General features: G+C 32.6%; 1 protein-coding gene across 1 annotated transcript in view; it reads left to right on the top strand.

The window, feature by feature from the left end:
• The window catches only part of LOC149780863 (uncharacterized), a 111,272-nt gene extending 91,268 nt beyond the window's left edge, over positions 1–20,004 (top strand). The window contains exons 16-20 of the mRNA XM_089937962.1: positions 1,608–1,728; positions 5,310–5,460; positions 8,138–8,250; positions 9,051–9,258; positions 11,209–20,004. Of these exons, the coding sequence (XP_089794088.1) occupies positions 1,608–1,728; positions 5,310–5,460; positions 8,138–8,250; positions 9,051–9,258; positions 11,209–11,803 (1,188 nt within the window). The 3' untranslated portion in view covers positions 11,804–20,004. The remainder of the gene's footprint in view (positions 1–1,607; positions 1,729–5,309; positions 5,461–8,137; positions 8,251–9,050; positions 9,259–11,208) is intronic.
• Positions 20,005–24,029: the final 4,025 nt, after the last annotated feature.

The raw sequence follows: 24,029 nt of genomic DNA, 5'->3' as shown, positions 1-24,029 counted from the left end.
AATATTCTGAAATTATTTAGCAACAATTCAGAAATTGATCAGCAAACATTTGGGAAAAGTTACACAAATGTTTGTGAAAAATTATTCAGCAACTCTTATCAGTCTTCTAAAAAATTCAGATAATGTCAGCAGATATTTATTAATTATTTGCAAATGTTTATGTTGCTTGATAAATATTTAGAAATTATTTTGCAATTATTCAGCAACAGTTCAGAAATTTTCAAGCAATTATTCAGAAAATACTCAACAAATAAGCAAAATTTCAGGCAGTTTCCAAAGTGTTTCATATGTATTTCACTGAGAAATTTGTCAGCAATTTCGAATGTCTTTTATTGTTAACACCATTTAGTGCCATGAAGACTTAGATGTTTTCCTGTTTGAAATCTTTTTTTAAAAAAATATATGTATGTCTGACAATCATAAGTTCTTTGACAACTTGATTAGACAACAAGAACTTTGGTATATGCAGCCTCTCTGTATCTGCTTATTGTTTAAAAGGAAGAGGAATGCATGCAAGGCAAATACAATTACATGTTTTATCACAATTTTTGTAATCTAGAGTATTGGCATTCCTGTATTGGGTCCTAATTACCTAATTTTGATGTAGTTTTAAAAACTATCTTGTTTGCACTTGTAAGATAATTTAATTTACTAATGATTCCTGCATTTTGTAGGCATATTATTAATTTTAAGACATAAATACTTCTGTATTTGGTAAATATTACATGGATTTCATGCATTTTTTCATCAGAAATGTATGACTTTACTTAATATAAACATGTGCCAACACTGCCAATCTATCATATAGACTTGATGTATCCATAATGTCACACACTAAATAAAAGACCAGGAATGGAGAAGCTTGTATGGAAAACTTATTTAACATATAACCTTTAAATCATTTTAACAACTGAAAGAGTTACTGTCTATTAATGGGAAGATGTGTAAAAGTGGACTCATTAAACATTTGTTGGTGTTTATTTTATTTCTCATTTCTCCCAGTTTAGGTATCAGGTGCCAATGAATTTGCATATCAGTCCAATTTTTGCTTAGTTGATCACATGATGACATTCAGAATGAAACCAGTATTATGCAGATGACTAAAGAAAAATACCAGCCATGTTCATGCAAAATAATTAACAAAATCTTTAAATGCATGTAATTTTTTAGATGACTGACCTGAAATGTAACCCATCTGTAGAACTTCTTTCATTACCTTATAATTCAAATTCCACAAAACCCTGTGTTGTCTGTTCATGTCCAACATGGATCTTGCCTTCAGTGTAAATTTATCATTGTCCTGTCTATTCATCATGCCCCACCCCCAACATGCCTTCAGTGTAAATTCATCATTAATTACTCTGTAATATTAAGATGCACATTTGATAGCCTCATGTCACAAGTGAAGAAGATGAATTGGAGAATTTTGAGCATCAAATATGATTATAAATATCACTGACCAGATAGTGACAGGTTTACAGGCATATGCAGTAACCATAAGGTTCAGCAGATTTTCTCTCTGAATCATCTGATGAACAGACAGACAAACCAATCACTAATTGAATTGTAAAGTAAATAATAATTCGGGTTCTTTTTATTCATTCAAGGTGGATTTCCTGAGTGAAGCTGAGGTAATGAAGAGGTTTAACCACCCCAATATTGTACAGCTACTGGGTGTAACAACAAGGGGTGAACCAGTCTATACCATTATGGAATTTCTGTTACATGGTAATGATGATAACAAATGCTTCTAAGTGATGAAGGGTCACATGATTTGACAGGCCAATGTAGTCCATATATTGCCTAATTCACATACTGTGGTATCATTTATTTCTATGGGTTTCATTTCTCATGGTTTTGTCAGAATAAAAGACCTTTTCTTTGGTACTTAAATTTGTGGGTTTGCCTATCAAAGTTGGCATATTTGTAGGTATCTAATTTCATGGATTAAGCTCAACAAATACCCAAAATTAAGAATAGAAAACTCATAATTATGCAGACAATAAAGGGAAGTCATTTCAGTGGTAAAAAAAACAATACCACTACCTAACTGACCACTGATGAAACAATTGTCAAAATCAATTACTTACACTCAACACCAAAGGGAGACAATGCATCCAACAACACTGAGCTGACAATGCTTAATAAAGTACATGCCTATTGATTGCTTACTTGAAACACTGTCCATAAATTTGCAACATCAATTCTTTCTGATGACCATGGCATCACCACACTGGCTTAAGAGTGGTAAAATTTAAATTAGATCCCCATCAGTTTGGATGCTGATTGCTGTCATCATTCCACAGGTGAACCAAACATGTGACCAGCTGCCCTGTACTCAATGCACTTACCAAGTGTCAACATTTTGTTTGTTTAGAGCCCATGAGAGTGTAAAGATGCTCAGAAAATTGAAGCACAAAGGGATTACTCCTTTGTTTGAACCTGCCTCATGTACTTCAACCACTTGACTTTTCAATAAATAAAGATAACAAAGAAGAATTAAAACCACATTTCCATGTCTGATATGCTAATCAGGCAATGGAGACCATTAGGGGAAAAGGAAGACATCTGGTGAAGATCCTTGTACTGTATTAGAGGACCTTAAAGCCTCATCTATGAAGTCAATTCATGCTGAATGGACAATCGCAACTCATGAAAAAATGTGTGAGAGATGGGTCCTAATTATCCATGACTTTGAGAAAGCTGGTCTTGTTAATTTAAAAATTTTGAGATTATTTAGCTGATGGACATTTGTGTTATTTTATGCAACTCATTTTATTATCTGCACCATTCACAGGTTCAAACCTCAGCCAAGTCTTACCGAAGGCTTATAAAAATGGCACTTGCAGCTGCCTCACTTGGCGCTCACCATTAAGAGGTTAGTGTTAGGGTGACTGGGTGGTACATGATGTTACATGTCAGTAGCATGATGCCCCATTGCTAGACATCACTATAAACTGCCACACTGCAATTATCATATTGATGACTTGGCTAGCAATCACTTCAGGACCATCTTTACATCTGTGACATCCATCTACCTGTACAACAGTCTTCAAAAACTCCAGGTGACATTTATTTGGAATGTTACTTTCCTCCTTAGCCTTAGATTCCTCTCATCATGGAAATCTGATATCATCCCCACTCAATATTTCTTTAGCATGGAGTTCAAACCACTGATGGATTTATTTGTAACAAGGTGGAATGAAAAACTCGCCAGTTCCAATGACACTTTTTCCATATATTGGAACAACTTGAATGCATACCAATCCACAGCTGTTGAACCTTCATGCTTGGATCATATTAAACAAGTTCTCTGCAAGAACCAAGAGCCCTCTTAACAAATGTGGAAAGAATGACTAGAGCCTAAAGGCCCTCCTTTCTGAAGGTATATGAAGGAAAATGGTGAATTTGTTTCACAATGGTGTGAAATCAAACACGTTTCTCTGCTTAAAGCATCAATGCCTCAAAGAGCTAATTTCCTAGTGTGGCTCTTTGAAGATAAATGGTTAGCTTCAATCATAAGCATTATTGAAAAACAGATTTTACTAGATAGATTGGTTTCTCTCAATTCTTACTTATCTCACAACAAATTTATTTGATGATGTGAATGGAAATTACAGATGCCATATAAATACACATGCAAAGAAATTATGTCAAACAGTTTACAATTCTTTTATTCTGAAGGAGTTTAAATAAAATGGGTGCATGCAATATAAAATATTTTGCTACCAAATTGCAGATCTCCAGGAAAGAAACACTGACAGTAAGAAAACATGATATTTTGCTAATATTTAATTGGGTCTTTAAATTTATGGTTTAGGGCAACAATGAAATTCTTGAAAAGACATTCCCCATAAAAAAATAGTGAGACCACAGCAGTTCATTGTTGGTTCACATGCTATTATTCTGCTAAATAGGTAAAGGAGACAATAGTTTGAACAGTTAGGATTAAGTTTGATGGAAATATATTCAAATTTTGTAGTCAACTGGCTATAAGGCCAAGTGATCTAATGGCATGGCCCGGCATCTGTCTAATGTTATGGCCCAGCATCTAATGTTATGGCCCAGCATCTGTCATGTATTGCCCAATGTCCATCATCTGTCAATCAATGATTCCTTTTGAAAATATGCCAGTATGCCTTTTTGTCAAAATGCCAAATTTACTCTTAAAGATTATAGAAATTTGTGTCCTTAAAAAACGTGCAAATTGTGAATTAATTTTAATTCACATTCAAGCCATGCAACTCTGCATCATTTGCAGCAGCTGAGACCAGAAAGGAGGAATTGAGTTATACAACAATGGTTTGTTCAGATCCATAGACTTGCTATTGAAATCTTGAACACCTTTTATTTTAGACAGAAATAATAAATTGCTTGATTGGCTAGGTATCATTTGAAGCTAATTTTCTTCAATTTGATGCAAATTATTATTTAAATATGGCCTACTGCATGGTTAATATTATCAACCAGTCATGTTGCATGTTTACAAATGAAGTTTTAAAAAATAAGATTGTACTTTGATGATAGGTTTAAATATTTATCTTTACAAAAATATAAACTTTGTCAACTTTAAATATGTTGGGAGAGTTTCAATATGAGCATGAGACCTTGCATATTAATTATGCATTAATTAATTATGCATATAAATAGTACTTTTATTAATTATGCATGTTAAGTATGCCTTTATTAATTATGCAAATTAATTTAACCTGATCTAAATATGCTAATTAATTATGCATTTACTAATTATGCATATTAGTTATACCTATATTAATTATGCATATTAATTGTACATGTATTAATTATAAATTTTAATTATATCTTTATTAATTATGCATATTAACTATGCATATTAATTATCCTTTTATTAATTATGCATATGAATTATGCCTTTATCTTTAGAAATAATATTTTTTTATCAGAATATGGTAAAATCAACATGGTATTAAGTTTGGTAGATAGTTGACATAAGCTGTGTTCTTGCATGCTTCATTAAGAGGTCAACTATTATGTTTTGGAAGCCAGGTGAGCACTTATTTTAATTGCATACCATATAAATTTAAATTATTTCAAGATTTGCTGTCTCAGAATTATGTAATTGCATTATTTTTGAAACAAACATGCTCTTTAAGAATTTTATGTAGATTGCTAATCTATGTTTAGTTTTAAAGATTTAATAATTATTTTCAAGGAACTCTTTCACGTTCACATTCCTGTAGAAGTCTGATTTGTTTGCAGTGATTACAAATATCTGTAATCAGGATCTCAATTTATCTTATTATCTCTGTACATGAATAATTTCCTTTCAGGTGATTTGAAGACATATTTACTGTCAAGACGAAACCTGGTTGGTCAGGATGCCAAAGAGTCAGAAGATGTTAGTCCTCAAAGACTCACACAGATGGCGCTAGATGTTGCATATGGTCTAAAGTATATCCATGACCTTAAATATGTGCACAGGTAGGCAGCACAATATTAGGGCTGTCATTGAGAGAAAGTCTATTTATTTAATCTTTCTAACCCAAATTTAGTAACACAAATGGCTCATCTTTCATGTACCAGTCGGTAAATTAATATTAAATCCAGGCATCCATCAGAGATGTTATCAAAAAAATATGCAGATTAGTAATTTCTTTTTATACTTTGATTTTTATTGGTAACAATCTTGTATTTGTGCATTTGAGGACATTGATAAAACTCTTATTGATGTAAATAACTTTAGTTGACATAACAGCACAGCCTTGCATTGCTTGATTGTAAATTTGTTAGGTGTTACCTGAGTGTTTGGCATTTCAAATCTATAATGTGGTGTCATGACATTTGTAAGTATGAAATTTGATTTGTTGGTATGAAAACACTGGTATGTCATTTGCAATAGAATACTATCTGAGTGTGAAAAGAGAGATTTTAATTATGTACAAATGTTTTTGTCCAATCTAGGGAGTTACTGCTGCAAGCTTAAACACATTTTATGCTAGAAAGAATCTTTTTATATTATTGGTTAAATCCCAGATTTAATGTAGAATAGTATTTATATCTCCACTGGTTATTGACCAGTAGAGCTTATGGGATGGTATCTCATCATCCATCTTCTCTGTCCATCCATCCATCCATCTTCTGTCTTTTCATTCTATGTCTATCCATCCATCTTTTGTCTTTTCATTCTCTGTCTGTCTATCTATCCATCTTTTGTCTTTCATTCTCTGTCTATCCATCCATTTTTTGTCTTTTCATTCTCTGTCCATCCATCCATCCATTTTTTGTCTTTTCATTCTCTGTCCATACATCCATCCATCTTTTGTCTTTCATTCTCTGTCTGTCTATCCATCCATCTTTTGTCTTTTCATTCTCTGTCTGTCTATCCATCCATCTTTTGTCTTTTCATTCTCTGTCCATCCATCCATCCATTTTTTGTCTTTTCATTCTCTGTCCATCCATCCATCTTTTGTCTTTCATTCTCTGTCTGTCTATCCATCCATCTTTTGTCTTTTCATTATCTGTCCATCCATCCATCCATCTTTTGTCTTTCATTCTCTGTCTGTCTATCCATCCATCTTTTGTCTTTTCATTCTCTGTCCATCCATCCATCCATCTTTTGTCTTTTCATTCTCTGTCCATCAGTTAGCATAAGCATTTTTATGTCTGAACTATTTAGAAGATTGCGATGAAACTTTACATACACAGTCATCCCTAAGTCGAGTTGGTCCTTGATGAAAATAGTTTAGCTCCAACACCCAATATGGCTGCCAAAGTTATCTTAAAATTTTATCCATTCTGCTCCTGTGCATTATTCATACTGAATGGGGTTTTCAATAAAAAATCCCTTTATTATATCTAGCTTCTTCTAGGTGAAAATAGTGCTTTTTGAAAGCGAATATAGCCACCATGGCATTATCACTACATCTACAGTGTGATATCAGGTTGGTCCAAAATGAAAATGGTACTGATCTGACAACTTGTTAGCGCCTTTCCTCCTGGATGAATGGTCAGATCAACACGGGGTTTTCACCAAAATTCTTATGTTGTCCAGCTAAATGGTCGTATCAACACGGGGTTTTCACCAAAATTCTTATGTTGTCCAGCTGAATGGTCATATCAACATGGGGTTTTCACCATAATTCTTATGATGTCCAGCTGAATGGTCATATCAACATGGGGTTTTCACCAAAATTCTTATGTTGTCCAGCTGAATGGTCATATCAACACAGGGTTTTCATCAAAATTCTTATGTTGTCCAGCTGAATGGTCATATCAACATGGGGTTTTCACCATAATTCTTATGATGTCCAGCTGAATGGTCATATCAACACGGGGTTTTCACCAAAATTCTTATGCTGTCCAGCTGAATGGTCATATCAACACAGGGTTTTCATCAAAATTCTTATGTTGTCCAGCTGAATGGTCATATCAACATGGGCTTTTCACCAAAATTCTTATGATGTCCTAAATGAAAATTGTGCTAATCTGAGATGCAGTATGGCCACCAAAGCTACCATCTTGAAAATCTTGTTCTCATTACTCCTAAATGGAGTCATATTGGCATGGGGTTTTCAGCAGAAGACTTCTTATCCTAAATGAAAATGATGATCTTGAAATCTTGTTGCTATTCTTCCTAAGCAAAAAGTCATTATGTCTTCTTAATATCTTTGGCCCTAATGACAGCAGGGCTAATCTAACATCGAGCATGGTGGCCCTCTGAAATTCTTGTGATCATTACACCTACTGGATGGATGGTCATACTGACATGGGGTTGAAGACTTCTTATGATGTCCAGTTAAATCTAGATGAAAATGGTGTTGATCTAACATTTATTATCATTTTTATAACTATTTCTAAACATAAGAATTGAACATGTTATACAGGATTCATAAAGTCATGAATCTTGAAAAGGTATTACATATTATGAATGATGGATCTTCAGTTCACTTAGGTAGTCTATGCCAAGTATAATCAGTTTTCATGCTTCATGAATTCTTTCAAGTATGAAGTTAAGTTCTTAATTATATCATGTAAAATGCAATAGATCCTGACCTGCATTTTTTGTTATGGCAGGTCGATGTAGGTCTGTATTCTTGGCAGTTGGTTACATTTTATAGATAGCTAAGGATTTTATTAATGCTGTACCTCAACATTTCAGGGATTTAGCCTGCAGGAACTGTTTAGTTCATTCTAATCAGACGGTCAAGATTGGAGATTTTGGGATGACCAGGCCAACCACTGATTCAGATTACTATAGATTTCATAAAAGAGGTCAGTATCAACTGACAGACTTATAAATATGTAGCATGTATCAAAGATAACGACTACCATATATACTTGCTTATGAGTTCAACTGCACAATGCACAGACACAGATTAGCTGTCACATAATGTGCAAGCAGATCTGGCTCTATGCAGCTAGTTAGGAGTAATCGGTAGGACAAACAAAATAGACCCTGATCTGCAGGTGCATTATGTTATGGCAGATCAGGATCTTTGTTGTTTGAAGTTGTAATGTACTGGCAGATCTGGTCTGTGTAGTCTGTCAGGAGTAATCAGTAAAAACAAACAACAGAGACACTAATCTGCCTGTCTATTATGCAATGTCAGATTTGGGTCTATGTTGTTTGCACTTGGACTCAACTGTTTTAAACTGTTGTCTTCTCAGGTTACCATTATTACAGAGTATTGACACTTAACATCAGGCCCTATATATATATATATATATATATATATATATATATATATATATATATATATATATATATAATGTCACAAAACTGATAGAACACTGCATAGTGCATTACTATAGTCATGTCCAAGTTTCATGCATCCAGTCTTTCAACGTTTTCATGGTCTTTCAATTTTGCACCACTGTCTGTTGATACATTATTAATTAGTTTAAAATTAAAATTTAATATATTTATCTTTGTACGTTTTTTTAATTTTTGTACAGATTTTATTTTTGTTGTTTGAAATCAGATTTATCATGAACACAGCAAAACTAAAAAACATGCTAAGTTAATCCCCTATTCAATAAGATGAGCATAACATTTTTATTGCTTTTATCAGGCATGCTTCCTGTACGGTGGATGTCTCCAGAAAGCCTCTGGGATGGGCTGTTCACTTATAAATCTGATGTATGGAGTTATGGAGTGCTGCTTTATGAGATAGTAACATTTGGAAGTTTTCCATATCAAGGGCTGTCAAATAGTCAGGTGCTTGAATATGTCAAGAGTCGAGGTCGCCTCACATTGCCTCGATACATGTCAGATGAACTGTAAGTGTCAGCTGAGATTTAGTACATGTTATACCTTTTTGAGATACCTAATTTAATGGTGCTATGTAGCCAGGATTGTGATCATGTGCATACATATAAAATTAATGCCATATTTATCACCTTTCTAGGTAGAATTGATAATTGCGGTTACTTGTCAGTTACAAAGTTAGGAACATGATGAAAGTTATTACACCTAACCTAAGGCATGCCATTTTTAGATTTTATAGGTCATTGTTATTATGATTTAATTGTAAAATTGGTGAAGGATGCATTATAATATTAATCACTATCAGCCAGTTAAGTAGTCTGTACAAGAGAGACAGGATTGCAGTTTTGAGGGAGTGACAGGCATAGAGACAGACAAATATAGGGACAGGGTGACAGTCTATAAATTGAAAAAAAATTGAATAGCTTCTTTAAAAACCTGCTCAACAGAATTTGACATGGTCTTACAGATTGTTCCAATGGTGCAGATTCACCATCAAACCATTGCTAAAAAGATAGAAATCCCTTAAAATGGCTTCTTCTGAAAAACTGCTTGATAGAATTTGGTGAATATTGATGGAGAACATTTTGACATAACTTCTTTCAAATTTGTTTAAAGGTTGCCAATCCACTGTCAAAAATGTCCACTGAAATATATATACAACTGAAACCATCAAACCAGGGTGCTCTAGACAGCATTTATATATATATATATATATATATATATATATATATATATATATATATATATATATATATATATATATATATATATATGTGTGTGTGTGTGTGTGTGTGTGTGTGTGTATATGTATGTACGTATGCATGTAAGTATCTATATCTATATATATATATATATATATATATATATATATATATATATATATATATATATATATATGATGTCTATCCACTATCAAATATGACTACTGTAACTAAAAACTAAAAATGACTTTTTTGTCAAATAAAGCTCGACATGATTTGACAAAATTTGATAGAATGCGTGGGTGCCATAGCTAAACATTTACAAGACTTCAGTGACTTCCCTGAAAGTGCTCAGCAGAAATTGACCAAATTTGACTGAAGCATTCTAGTAAAAAGAGATTAAAAATGATAAAAAACAATTCCAATTTGCCAGCCAATATGGCTGCCACTACTAAAATTAAAAAAGGCTTTAAAAGAACTCAAACTATGCCAAAATTATTCTTGCATGAAGTGCTTTTAAAAGTTGTATACACATCTTGCCAGCCTGTCATCAAACATTGCTGCTGTTACTAAAGATAGAAAATTTTTTAAACAGCATCTTCTAAAAAAGATATGAAAAGTTTATAAGTTATGAATTATGATAAAATTCTAAGTGGCTGGGAAAAATCCAGGGATGAGTGCTGGTTGTATAACATATATAGATCTCAATGGCTTCCAAGTTATTCCTCCATTGGCAGGGCCCCAGGATGGTGAGGACAAACCCAGGAATCCATACTGACTGAACAGATTAACTCCCATTGTAATGTCAAGTTAGAGTATCTACTTTAATTGTTGGAGTATGAACTGTTTCTAAGCTGGTCCCCAGAGACTGGGAGAAATTTAAGGGACAATGCTGGTTGTATAATGACTTATTCCTGCTTTGCCAAGAAATAATCCTACATATAGCGTATAGGAAAGAAGATAAATGACATAAACATTAATAGACAAGATAGCACATATGTTCAGTTAGTTTTTCTTTGCCTTCCACAGTTACAATGCATGCATGAAATTGTGTTCACAAGCTGACACATGTATACTCCCCAAATGGGCAATATCAGGCACACCTGGGTCTCTTGTTTGTGTTTTGCATTAACTATATTTTTTTTTTTTTACTTTCTTTGAAATTATACATACAAGCTCAATAGCTGTATTGCTTTTTTTGTATGGCTGCAATAAATCTTTCTGATACTCCATTGGTAATTTGTATACTGTTTCTTGCAGGGCTAGCTTCATATATTCCTGCCTTGCCTATGAGCCAAACGATCGACCAGACATGGAAGATATCATAGACATGTTGATGAAAAATCCTGAATTTCTTAAACCATGTCTCGATGCTCCCACAACCAGTGTAGTTATAGAGGACTCGGAAGCTTTAGAGCTGCCAACTCATTCTGTTCAAAATACTGTCACCCAATCTCATTCCAATAGCTTTACAACATTCCTCAATCGTCGCTCAATACATGGCAGTTCATCACAAGAAAAACTGTCTGCATTAAAGCGTCTCAGTGGGACACCAAGTGGCAAACCACCTACATATAAATCTACAATAAAAACATTCATCCCTGCAATGATCGGGGGACGTCAAAGAAGTAACAGCATTGGAACTCCGCAAGCCATGTACAAGGACAAGTATAGCTCTTATCAGGATAATATAAATTGCAGTAATTCTCCACCATCTAAAGCAAATCCTAATCGTCACTCAGAAGAAATTCCAAATAGTTCCTACAGTACATATATTCCACTTCTTGCAAATAATGGTCAATGGGCCTATGATGACAATTCAGAGGAAGTATGCCAAACTGTTACTTCAGTATGACTGCAGTGAAATGAATATAGTGATCCATCATTACTGCCTGGTTCTTTGGAGCCAAAATATAACATTAGTATGAGAGGAGCAGGAGAAAATTATTTTTGTATTTACCTGAAAGTAACAGGCATGCAGCTGTTTAAGGCATAGACCCAGATAATGGCACCAGCTGATAGGGGGTGTATGCTGTTTGCTATGAATTACATAAGGAACCGATTGCTTAGACCCTGATCTGTATTAGCTGATCAATGTCTAGCTGTTCAAGTTAGGGGAATGTTGTGCAGTTTGAATATGGTTTCAGCGAAGGAGGGTAAATTGTCAGTCCATCAGAACAAATAATTTAAAGTCATCACTTTCCTCTACAACCAGAATTTTGTATGTAGATCACCCATTCCTGGGGCTGGATCAAATTATTTTGCTTAGAGATAAATTCTACAACAGATGTGTACATACGGCTTGTTTTAGATGTTTTGTACTAGGATAGAGATGGGTAGTTTCAGTTATACAGGGAACTTCAATCACATTAATGAATCTTATTTACCCTTAGGCAATGTGACACTCTAATGAAATCATCCTGAAAGGATTCATTGCACAATAACAAGTCAGTTTCATTGGATGGGCTTTGAGTTTAAAGTGCAACTAGAATGCATTTAATTGGTTCTTTGTGTGGACCCTTATGACCTTGTCAGTTCTGGCCAATGCCAGAATTAAATCCAAAGTCATACAGTTGTAACTAGGTCATGTTCACTTCTTGAGCCAAATAATTTTTTGAACATTTTCCATGACTCAATTATTTTAATAATATCTGTTCTATTATAGAACATTTCTTATACAGTATGTGTGTGTGTGTTTTGGATTTTAATGTAGCTTTAACAATTTTTCAGTCATATTGCTATGATGTCTGCAGTGTGGCAGTTTATAGTGATGTCTAGCACTGGGGCATCATGCCGCAGACATGTAGTGTGATGTCCCACCCAGTAACATTATCCTGACACCAGGCTGACCAGTCCTAACACTAACCTCTTAATGCTGAGTGCCAAGCGAGGCAGCTGTTAGTACCACTTTTGTAAGTCTTTGGTATGACTTGGCCGGGGTTCGAACCCACGACCTCCTGCATCTGAGGTGGATGCTCTAACCACTAGGCCAATGGAGCAGTGCCCTTATACAGTATGTACTCACTTATAAGGCAAGTCCAACTGCCAACTGCAAAGACCCTGATCTGCCATTGCATAATGCACCAGCATATCTGGGTCTCTTCAGTTTATTAGGTGTAATCAGTAGCATGGACAAAATAGACCCAGATTTGCAGCTGTATTATGCTACAGCAGATCAGGATCTTTTTTGTTTGCAATTTGACTCGACTCATAAGCAAGTATATATGGTATGTTTTCATATTTATATTACCTTAATGTAGGTTTAAAAGATTTATAAATAATGACTGATTCTACCCTGTGGTACAAATGTTAACTCGTTTAAATTTAATTGCACATTGGTGGGGACATGGTGCAAATTATACCTTTGTATAATATGTGCCTTAGATTATACAATTTTAATTTAACATTTGCAATCTGACTTGAAGATTTTTAAAAAAATATTTCCAGTTGGTATAAATGAAGTTGAAAGTTAGAGTAGAACCTAATACAATAATATGAATGTACCTTCCTGTTTCATTTCTTTTACTGCTGACGGAAATTAAAAGGTATTTATAGCTTGACTCTAAATTTCAATTTATCACATCTATTTGTTATTTTACCTAAAATGTGCAAAGTACTTCTAAGTACCTGCCATAAAGCAGGAAGTGCTATGTTACAATCAATCCATCTACAATCATCAAACAGATAATGTGCCATTCATGGTACACATGTTCGAAAGTGCAGCCAATAGAATGCACCTGCCATCGTTTTTGAGACATGTAGTCACCTTGATTTTTGTCCTATCCTAATGTTCTGTACTACATGGAGAAATAAAAGAACCAGCAATTGAAAGCAGAGAGCTACCTATTTTTGATTTTTATTTGGTTTGTTGGAAGATATCAGTTACCATCAGTATACATATTAGACTTAATGAGATGACCAGAACTACCCATCTATACTGTATTATGATTTTGTTAAGTGATTGAGATATTAATATCATATTTTCATAAAAAGACGTTGTCAAGCATGTTAAGGCAATTTAAAAGTGCAAGACAACAAGATATACTCACTTATAAGTTGGGTCTTACAACATAGACCCTGATCTTCTGTCACATAACATGCCTGCAGATGTGTGGTATTCTTCTGATTATTCCTAACAAACCACATTGACCCAAACCTGCTGGTACATTATGCAGCTGAAGATTGGAGTCTATATAGTTAAACCCCTACATACAAGTCAGTATATATGGTATATAATTGAGTTACAAATAAAGTTTAAATTATTTTGCACCAATTTATTGCCAAAAGGAAACCCATAGCAAGTAATCTTCTTATTAAAAGTACTAAATTATTTGTTTGTCTACCGTCAGGATTGTGATGTATGCCAGTGTATGCATGACACTGCTAATCATCTGACAATCCCTTTGTGATTTGGATTCTTCAGATTTCTAACCAATCATGTCTAAAGGCATATTTTGGATAATATCTCACCAATATGATTAAAATCAGATCTCTACTGTCCTAGGTGAAGATCTGACTAGCAACCACTTAAGGGTCATGTTCTGGTGTCCATTGAATCAGTCAAACAAGTGCAGCTTTCAAAAATCTGAAAGTGAATCAATTCATTTGGAACACATTGATGCACTTCAGCCACACTACTTAGTCTCCCAAATGCAAAGATATAAGATTGCGTGTGATTGGCAGATAAAATTACTGATTATGAGCATAACATAGGTCGCCAGAACATGACCCTTAAGCGGTTGCTGTCAGATCTGCACCTAGGACAGTAGAGATCTGATTTTAATCAGATTGAAATCTCACTATATTGTTATTTTTTGACAAATTACTTAAAAAAATTATCAGATGTTTGTATTTTGGATACAAATTCATTCATTCCATTAGATACTTGCTGCCCCTTTTATTACAGTGTAGTAAACCTTTTGCATGAAATACGAAATGGTCTTTATGAAACTATATTGTTGAATGTTAACATTATTTAAAACAAGGGGTTACTGAATGTTAATATTGTGTGATCTTTGAAAGGCTTGTGAAGAAATGAAATAGGAAAGGTCACATGTTTAAATGTTGTTAGAGCTTAATCTCATTTCACCTCAGGATCTCATATAGCAAGGAACAAAAATGTCTCATTATAATATGTGCGCAATATTGCTTTGTGAGGTTTTGGAGAACATTTTTTTCCAGAGACGGAAATCTTAAATTATTTTGCATGTTAATATTTGTGCAAAAACAAAATATTGATTTTACACTTGATGCTTTACATATGTAATTGCATATACCAATGATGTTACTTGTTGTCAAATACCAATTAATTTCAAAATTTTAAAAGAAAGCAAATCACAGTATGTGATTGTTAATGTTCAACAAACTGCATTAGTTTTGTGTTTGTACAATATGAAACCCAATATATATATATATATATATATATATATATATATATATATATATATATATATATATATATATATATATATATATGTATGTATGTCATGAACTGCATGTTTACATGTTACAGGAATTGTCATATTTTAAATTTGATGATTGATTTAGAAATCTCTATAGTCTGATAACAAAAATTTTACATTGCATGCCTTGGTACTTATTTGTTAGTTATTTACATTTTTTATAACTTTTAAGTCAAACACAGTTGTGAGAAATAATAGTGCATAATATTTGTTTATTCAGTTGATTCAGATCCATGGTGTATCAGGTTTATTAACCATTTTCAGTGACAACACCATTTCATGGTTTTCAGTACTTCTGTTTTTTAACCAGTGGAACTTAATCAAGTCATTTTTATGCTGCTATCACTGTGTGTGCCGTGTCTTCTGTATTACTTTGTAAGGGGACATTTTCACATTTCAACTCACCTGTCCATGAAGCCAAATGAACTTATGGTACAGCCCTGCGTCCATGATGCATCCTACCTCTGCCATTTTTGTCGTCTTGTCAATTTCAACCAAACCAACTTCAACCAAACCAACTTCAACCAAACCAATTTCAACCAAACCAGTTTCAACCAAATTTTTGGTAAAGAGTGTCTTGTTAAAAAGACTATTTAGGTTTGTACAAATGATGCTGATCCCACATCTCATATGACTGCCATAACTAGAACTGTAAAATAATTTAAATGACTTCCATCTCATAAACTGAGAGAATTTTTAAAAAGTGAACAGAAAGCTTCTAGGTGTGAAGGCCTTTCAGATTTGTGTGAATGATTCTGATTTACCATCTAATATAGCTGACAATACTAAAACTTGAAAAACCTTCTAATGATTTATTTTCAAAATCTGATTAACAGAATTTGAACAAATTTCACAGGTAGCATTCTGGTGAAGGCCTTTCAAGTCTTTAATGATGATTCTGATGTTTCCTATTCCCTTTCAAATATGGCCACAGTTATAAAAGCAAAACAAAAGACGTGAGGAAAAAAAATTACTTTCTCAAAAACCACCAAACAGAATCTAACCAGATTTGACAGAATGCATCCTGGAATGAAGGCCTTTTAAGTTTGTACATATGGTGTCTGTTTTTACATATGATTGTTGTTATTAAAACTATACAACTTTTAATCAACTTCTTATTGACAGAATTTGACCAGATTTGACAAAATACAAATGTTTCTTAGCAATGACATTTCAAGTTTGTATAAACAATATTGAATGGCTATCAAATATTTAGCTCCATTACTGTAGATAAAAAGAAAACAAACTTGAAATGACTTCTTAAGAATTCAATGACATTTGACTGAAAGCAGCTTGGCATAAAGGCTGTTCATGCTGGTGAAAAAGATTCTGATGATTATTCAATACAGCCACTGTTAACTAAAGTTAAAACCTTCTCAAGAATTTGTTAACAGAGGTTGGCTGATTTTCACAGAAAGCAACATGCCTTAACGCCTTTCAGGTTTGTAAATTATGCTGATCTGCCATTAGACATGGCTTCTATTGCTATAAAAAATGAAAAAACTTTTAATGTCAGAATGCATCATATCCCACAAACCCAGATATTTTAAACAACTGCCTCTGCATTTGGCTTTTATGCAGATCTCAGCCAGGCAAGGATTCTCAGGCTTTTGGCTTTTATGTAGATCTCAGCCAGGTGAGGATTCTCAGGCTCACTTGAGTCTCTTATTTGCAATTTGTTTTTTTTTTTTCATGGTTGCAGATTAAAATAATGTAATGAACATATAAGAATTTGTATACAATAAATTCAAAATTACATAAAATAACAAAATTAAAGATGCACATGTTTCAATTTATTTTTGCATAGTTGCAGATTAAAATAACTAAATCAACATACAAGAATTTAATAGAATAAATAAAAAATTCAAAAAGTACAGAATTAAACATATGTTTCCTCAAAGTTGTAAACATGCAAATATTTATTGAAAATAAAAATTTCCCCATGTACAGAAATAATATAAATAATTGTCATTCTCATCATTCAAACCTTGGAGCAGGTAATTCAGATTTGGAAATGTAACCTGCTGGACAATACTGTAATATAATAATATGTGCATGCTTTAATGAAAATCATAAACTGGAACAATATCATTTGAATTTCTCTTCTTTTCATGGAAACCTTATTCACATTAAATCATGTGAACCCAATTAAGTGATGAGTGAAAAGTTGTTATAGCCAATTGCTTGCAAAATATATTCTTGCTAACAGTTTAAAGTCAAACCTGTCTTAAAGGCAATTTTGTGATGCAAGCACTTGTCTTTCGCAGTCTCTTGAATCCAATTTTTGTAGACATTAATCTTCTTTAAGCAGCTCCCTTTTGTAAGAGGCCATTTTCTCACTTTCTGTAGGTGGCCACTTAAGATAGGTTTAAATATATGCTGCTTTTAATGGCAAAATATGTAACTGTTATAGATCAATATTTTAAAATAAAAGAAAGTACATGTTATGTTTAAAGAAGTTGGGATATTTATAAAATCCTTGAATATGCCCAATATTTTACACATGATGTAAATTTCTTGTAATCATACACACATAATGCTATACATTTTTAATTACTGGACATTTAAATTTTCAAATATTTAACTGCTTTGAAAATTCAATTGTTAAACTACCAAATTAAGGAACAATTTGCAGATGGCTTGATATCATATATTATATTTGTTAGACTCTACCATTAAATGTTGTCTTCAATTTTGACAATATATTTTTTAGACTATACCAGTAAACATTGGCTTCAATTTTGAACATATATTTTTTTAGATTATGCAAGTAAATATTTCCTTCAATTTTTAATGTATATTTTTTAGACTGTACAAGTAAATTTTGTTTACTGGAAGGTTCAGTTAAATTATGTATCAAAAGTTTCCTTTTACATTTTAATGCAAAGATCAAAAAGATGTCAGGCATTGTTAGATCAATGTTGCTCTCCAACAATGAAATTATAAAAAGGCTGAAAGCATCATGGGCATTAGAAATCTTTTTTTTCCTTCAAACAGTTGTTATTGCATTTAATTCATCACACATTATGACACTGTTCTGAATTCAATCCTCTAGACTGTAGTTAACTTTAAAGAATGGTGCTTTAAATTGTGTGTAGACAATATTTTGATTATCACAATATTTTTTTTTCATGTATGTTTGCCATCCTATACACAATAATAAGTCTTTATAAGACTTTGTACAGATTTCTTACTTGTTACTTTGCTGACGTTGTCTTTGTTTTATGAATGTTAAAGTTGTTATGTCTCTGTATGATTTAAGGACACTGGAGAGTTTTTGGAAGAACTCCATTTTCAAAACAAGCCTTGGATTATCTACCCTGAATTGTAGCAATTTTAATATTAAATCCAAGAAGTAACTGTAATGTTATTTTCTTTCATCGCTCTCCAGTACTAACAATAGGAACTTTCTGTCTTTTTCCTAAATTACCTGCATGGAAAAAGTACATTGTACTGATTAAAAGTTCACTAATGAAACTCTGTTTAATTCTGTGACATATTCCTGCACATAGATGGATTTGGTTATCCTGTTTCAATATTCATATCAGTTATATATACAGTTACATTTAATTTATATATTTAATAAGAAATTTGCACTGCTATTTTGAGTCTTTTTTAAATATCTTTTCAGATGTTTTTGGTAATGTCATGGTAGGATTTAGAAGTCTAATTTATGTTTAGTTGCAAAGTTTTTACAAAATGTATGCTATGAATCCAGGGAGTGATGAAAGAAAAATAACTATTTCAGCTTATCATAAAAAGCTTTACACAATCATAGTATGATTCTTTTCCAAGAACATTATCTTCTGCCTTATAAAGTTGTTTCAGGCATTGAGTTTTACTAGCAAAGGTAAAATTATTGAAAATCTTTATCTTCATATTTGTGTGAAAAATAATTTTAATCCTAAAGACCAGCATACCAGTTTTTCCTATCTTTGGAATAAACTTTGGTACTGCTCAATTGTTTAAAGCTAGATTTCACACCATATCCAGAAACACACCAGTGTCCTTAAAGAACACGTTCCACTTGCATCACTATTCATTTATTGTTTGTTAGTTCTTGGTATTTGATGAATACTTTTACATTTTTGTTAGTATAATAGTTACTAAGATATGAAAGAAATGTATACTAAGATATGAAAATTTGTCCAGAATGAGCCATTAAATTTATTTTGTATAGTTGCCATCTTGGGTTAATCTAAACATTGTTGGATTTTCTTTTTCTTGTGAAAGAAAGTTAGAATATTATCAACATTCAGCAGTTTTCCGTTCACAGATTTACAATATCTATGTAGGCCATAGTGATCCAAATATTCATTTTTATGATCTTAAATTATCGACTGAGGCTAAGGAATATTTATGTAGATTTCTAATACATTTTGTGGCAAATACATTGCAGAATAGGTTACTGTTGTTCAAAATGTTACATCACATTCAGCATTTTCCCCGGAGAGTTTTGTTGTGATATTTGTACTGTCTGAAACTAAATAAATTTGGAAGAAATTGTTGAATCATTTTATGATTGTTGTATGTTATCACTTGTTGTTTACAATGGATTTTTATGACCTTGTTCAATAAAATAACTAAACTGAAACACTGTCTTACATTTTGTCTTTTGATGATTGTGTCTTGAATCAAAATGTATTTTGTCACAGTTCTTGATAAGCTTTATCTGGAGTAAAATTCAAATTTACTTTAGCAGTAATTGTATTTAATATAAATAAATAAATGCAAAGGTATTTCACCATACTAATCACATTTATGAAAAAATGTAGGCAACAACCTTATGCATATTAAATGAGTTTTATATATTGTTAAATAAAAAACATTTGGTACAAATAAAATTCCTGTTATTGTTATATGATTCTGCCTATATTATAACTGTTGTCCCATATCCCCAGACATCAATATTTACTTTTAAAAATTTATTTCTAATTAGACTTATGGCAGGAATTATTGTCTCATTTAGAAGGTTTTTCAGAAAGACAAGATCAAACATCTTACAGATGATTGAGACCTAGAAAAAAATGATAAAAATAATGAATTTCTATTTGCCTCTATTCCAAGTTCTACCATGTTTTGCTTCACTATGGCAAAACTTAATTAAGAACTCTGTAACTTACAATTTCACTTTCATCGAATTAAGATGAGAAAGATGGCATTTTAACTTAGGTAATGTTGACTGTTGTTAAACTCTTGCTTACAGCAATTTATCCATTTAATAAATTGCCCAATAACATTAATATTAGGAATTGAATACATTACCCAATCACATTAACATTGATAACTGAATACATTACCCAATCACATTACTATTGCTAATTGAATACATTAACCAATCACATTAATATTAATAATTGAATACATTAACCAATCACATTAATATTAATAATTGAATACATTAACCAATCACATTAATATTAATAATTGAATACATTAACCAATCACATTAATATTAATAATTGAATACATTAACCAATCACATTACTATTGCTAATTGAATACATTAACCAATCACATTAATATTAATAATTGAATACATTATCCAATTACGTTAACATTAATAATTAAATACATTACTCAATAATATTAACATTAATAATTAAATACATTACCCAATAATATTAACATTAATAATTAAATACATTACCCCAATAATATTAACATTAATAATTAAATACATTACCCAATAATATTAACATTAATAATTAAATACATTACCCAATAATATTAACATTAATAATTAAATACATTACCCCAATAATATTAACATTAATAATTGAATACATTACCCAATAATATTAACATTAATAATTAAATACATTACCCAATAATATTAACATTGATAATTAAATACATTACCCAATAATATTAACATTAATAATTAAATACATTACCCAATAATATTAACATTAATAATTGAATACATTACCCAATAACATTAACATTAATAATTGAATACATTACCCAATAACATTAACATTAATAATTGAATACATTACCCAATTACATTAACATTAATAATTGAATACATTACCCAATAACATTAACATTAATAATTAAATACATTACCCAATAACATTAACATTAATAATTAAATACATTACCCAATAACATTAACATTAATAATTGAATACATTACCCAATAACATTAACATTAATAATTGAATACATTACCCAATAACATTAACATTAATAATTGAATACATTACCCAATAACATTAACATTAATAATTGAATACATTACCCAATTACATTAACATTAATAATTGAATACTCAATCAAATTAACATTAGGAATTAAATACATTACTCAGATTCATTCATCACAGAAATATGAAGAAAAAAAATCTTTTCCATTTGTGTAACATAGGCTATAAAAATAGGATGAAATTTTAATAGATGCTACTATAATTATCTCCCTTTACCACCATTAGTTGTCTACCCATGTACTGGATATTCATGTTTGACCTTCACTCCAAAATTGTCAAGACTGCATTGTCATTTCTCAATATTAAAGAAATGCTGCAGTTTTTTTTTGAAAACTACTAAGCTATCACAGGGTATCACAGGGTTAATGCAACTTGGAACAGCTTGAATATCACACAGTTACAGACATCAAATTTGAGATGGGAGTGGATTTCCACATTTCCTGACTTCCTATCCCAAATTTTTGGGCACAAATAGACAGGACATATTTTACTGAGAGGAAGTGAAATATCAGCAGACTATTTTCCACACTTATGGTAAGTAAGGTTGTTCACTGACTAATGTGGGTCACTAGGTTTTTAAACTAGAATCCTTAGTTGTGCCACCATTTCACATTTTTATGATAACGTATCTTAATATTAAAGATAATTCAGAGTTATTTGGAAAACGACAAAACTGTGAGGGGGTGAATGCAACCTGGAACAGCTTAAATGGTATTTCGTGAGTACAAGGATGTTCCACAAATCAGTAGAAAATATTAAAAAGAATATGATGATTTTATTGATGAAGTTTATGAAATGAAAAAAGGTGTTGGAACGCCAGTTATATTACCAAGAAATCAGCGATCAAGACGAAGGAGACAATCATCACCTTGCCCCGGTGTAACTGGAAGTGTTTTTGCTACTCGAGGAAGTGGTCTTCTTACTCCATGTCCCAATAACGTTCTTGCCGATGTTGAAAGACTGGAAATTCTGGTTGGCGGAAGACGAACCAGTAATAATTCCCCAGAAATCATTAATGAAGCAGCTGCTATTTGTCGGAGATTATTTACAGGCGGTATCATGGACATTAATGTTTATCGGTCCCTCATCAATGAATCGTTGATGATTACCACAGTGATTGAGGGTGTGCAAATAGATCAAGAAAATAAGATGATTATACATAATGTTCAACGTGGACCTGTAATGGTCTGGGTGATAAATTCGCGATTACCTACATATAAAGCGATTTACGGGGATGGACTCGGTGATGTTGTTCAGGGTATTTTAGAAGTATAGCCACAAAAGCAATACCGATTGCAAGGCATCTGGGAATGAAATCTATTTCCGTTGTTCGTGATAAAGGTATTGGTGCTGTTGGTGATGTTGCTAGCAAGCATTCTCAGCAATCAAGGACAGACTAGCACAATTAATACGCAGACCGCAGACGGTCCAACCTTAGTCAGAAAAATTGTCCAGCACTGACGTAATGCCTGCAAATGTTAGTAAAATAATAAATCGAGCCGCGAATAAAATTTTTGCATAGTTGGCTGGTGTACCCTTATCAGAAAAATACCCCCATATAACTGCTAGTCTGATAGCAGGAGGTGGTCTTAAAGATGTTTAAACGTGTATCTGATCCAGCATTTGACATGGACACACCAGTTCTCAAGGATGAATCTGTGCGCGATTATCAGTATTATTCTTATGGCGCACGCGCACCTAACGCATAAGAAAGAATCGAATTACAAGTTCAGGATACAAGTAGATATGTCTTACCCGCTGATGCATTCACTGAGATCGAAGGTATGTTCTACGGTAGACTTTTGAAAGCAGATAATACAGCATACAGAATTGTTGATAGAGTTAATTTTGTTAATAATGTCATCATATTGTTTTTTTAACAGTGCTACGTATATCATCGACGGAAGAAATATTGAATCAATTCATAAAGACGTCGAAGTTGCTACGACGATACTTGGCCATGCAAGATACAGCGATGTTTTTCTCGAGGTCAGCTGGTCCATCAATGATATTTACAAAGGATACAAATGATCATCTAGAAAGCAGAAACGTAACATTAAATGCAGCTGCAAGTGAAGTTGCATCGATGAATGAAAATTTCAACTTGGGATTTGCATCACGTCGATCAATATTGAACGGCGATGAAGAATTTTTATGTCTGATTCCATTATCGCATATATTTGGATTTCTATATAACGGTTAGAATAGTTATATTTGGCGCTAAACACACCAATGATAGCCCCTGCAGCCCCAGCTGTTGCAAAAGCAGCTGCACTTGGTCCTTTTGGAACTGCCCCTGGGATGGCAATAAAGAAAGCAACAGGCAACGGAATTAAGACTTCCAAAAAAAGGGAAAGGTCTGAGACTGCCAGGAACTTCCCATTCATTGTACGGTCAATCCGCTCGCG

Source organism: Sinohyriopsis cumingii, chromosome 16 (genome assembly GCF_028554795.1).
Source record: "Sinohyriopsis cumingii isolate HCF-2022 chromosome 16, ASM2855479v2, whole genome shotgun sequence".
Classification (NCBI taxonomy): domain Eukaryota; kingdom Metazoa; phylum Mollusca; class Bivalvia; order Unionida; family Unionidae; genus Sinohyriopsis; species Sinohyriopsis cumingii.
Note: the sequence above shows the minus strand (reverse complement) of the source record. Positions and strands in the feature narration are given on the sequence as shown.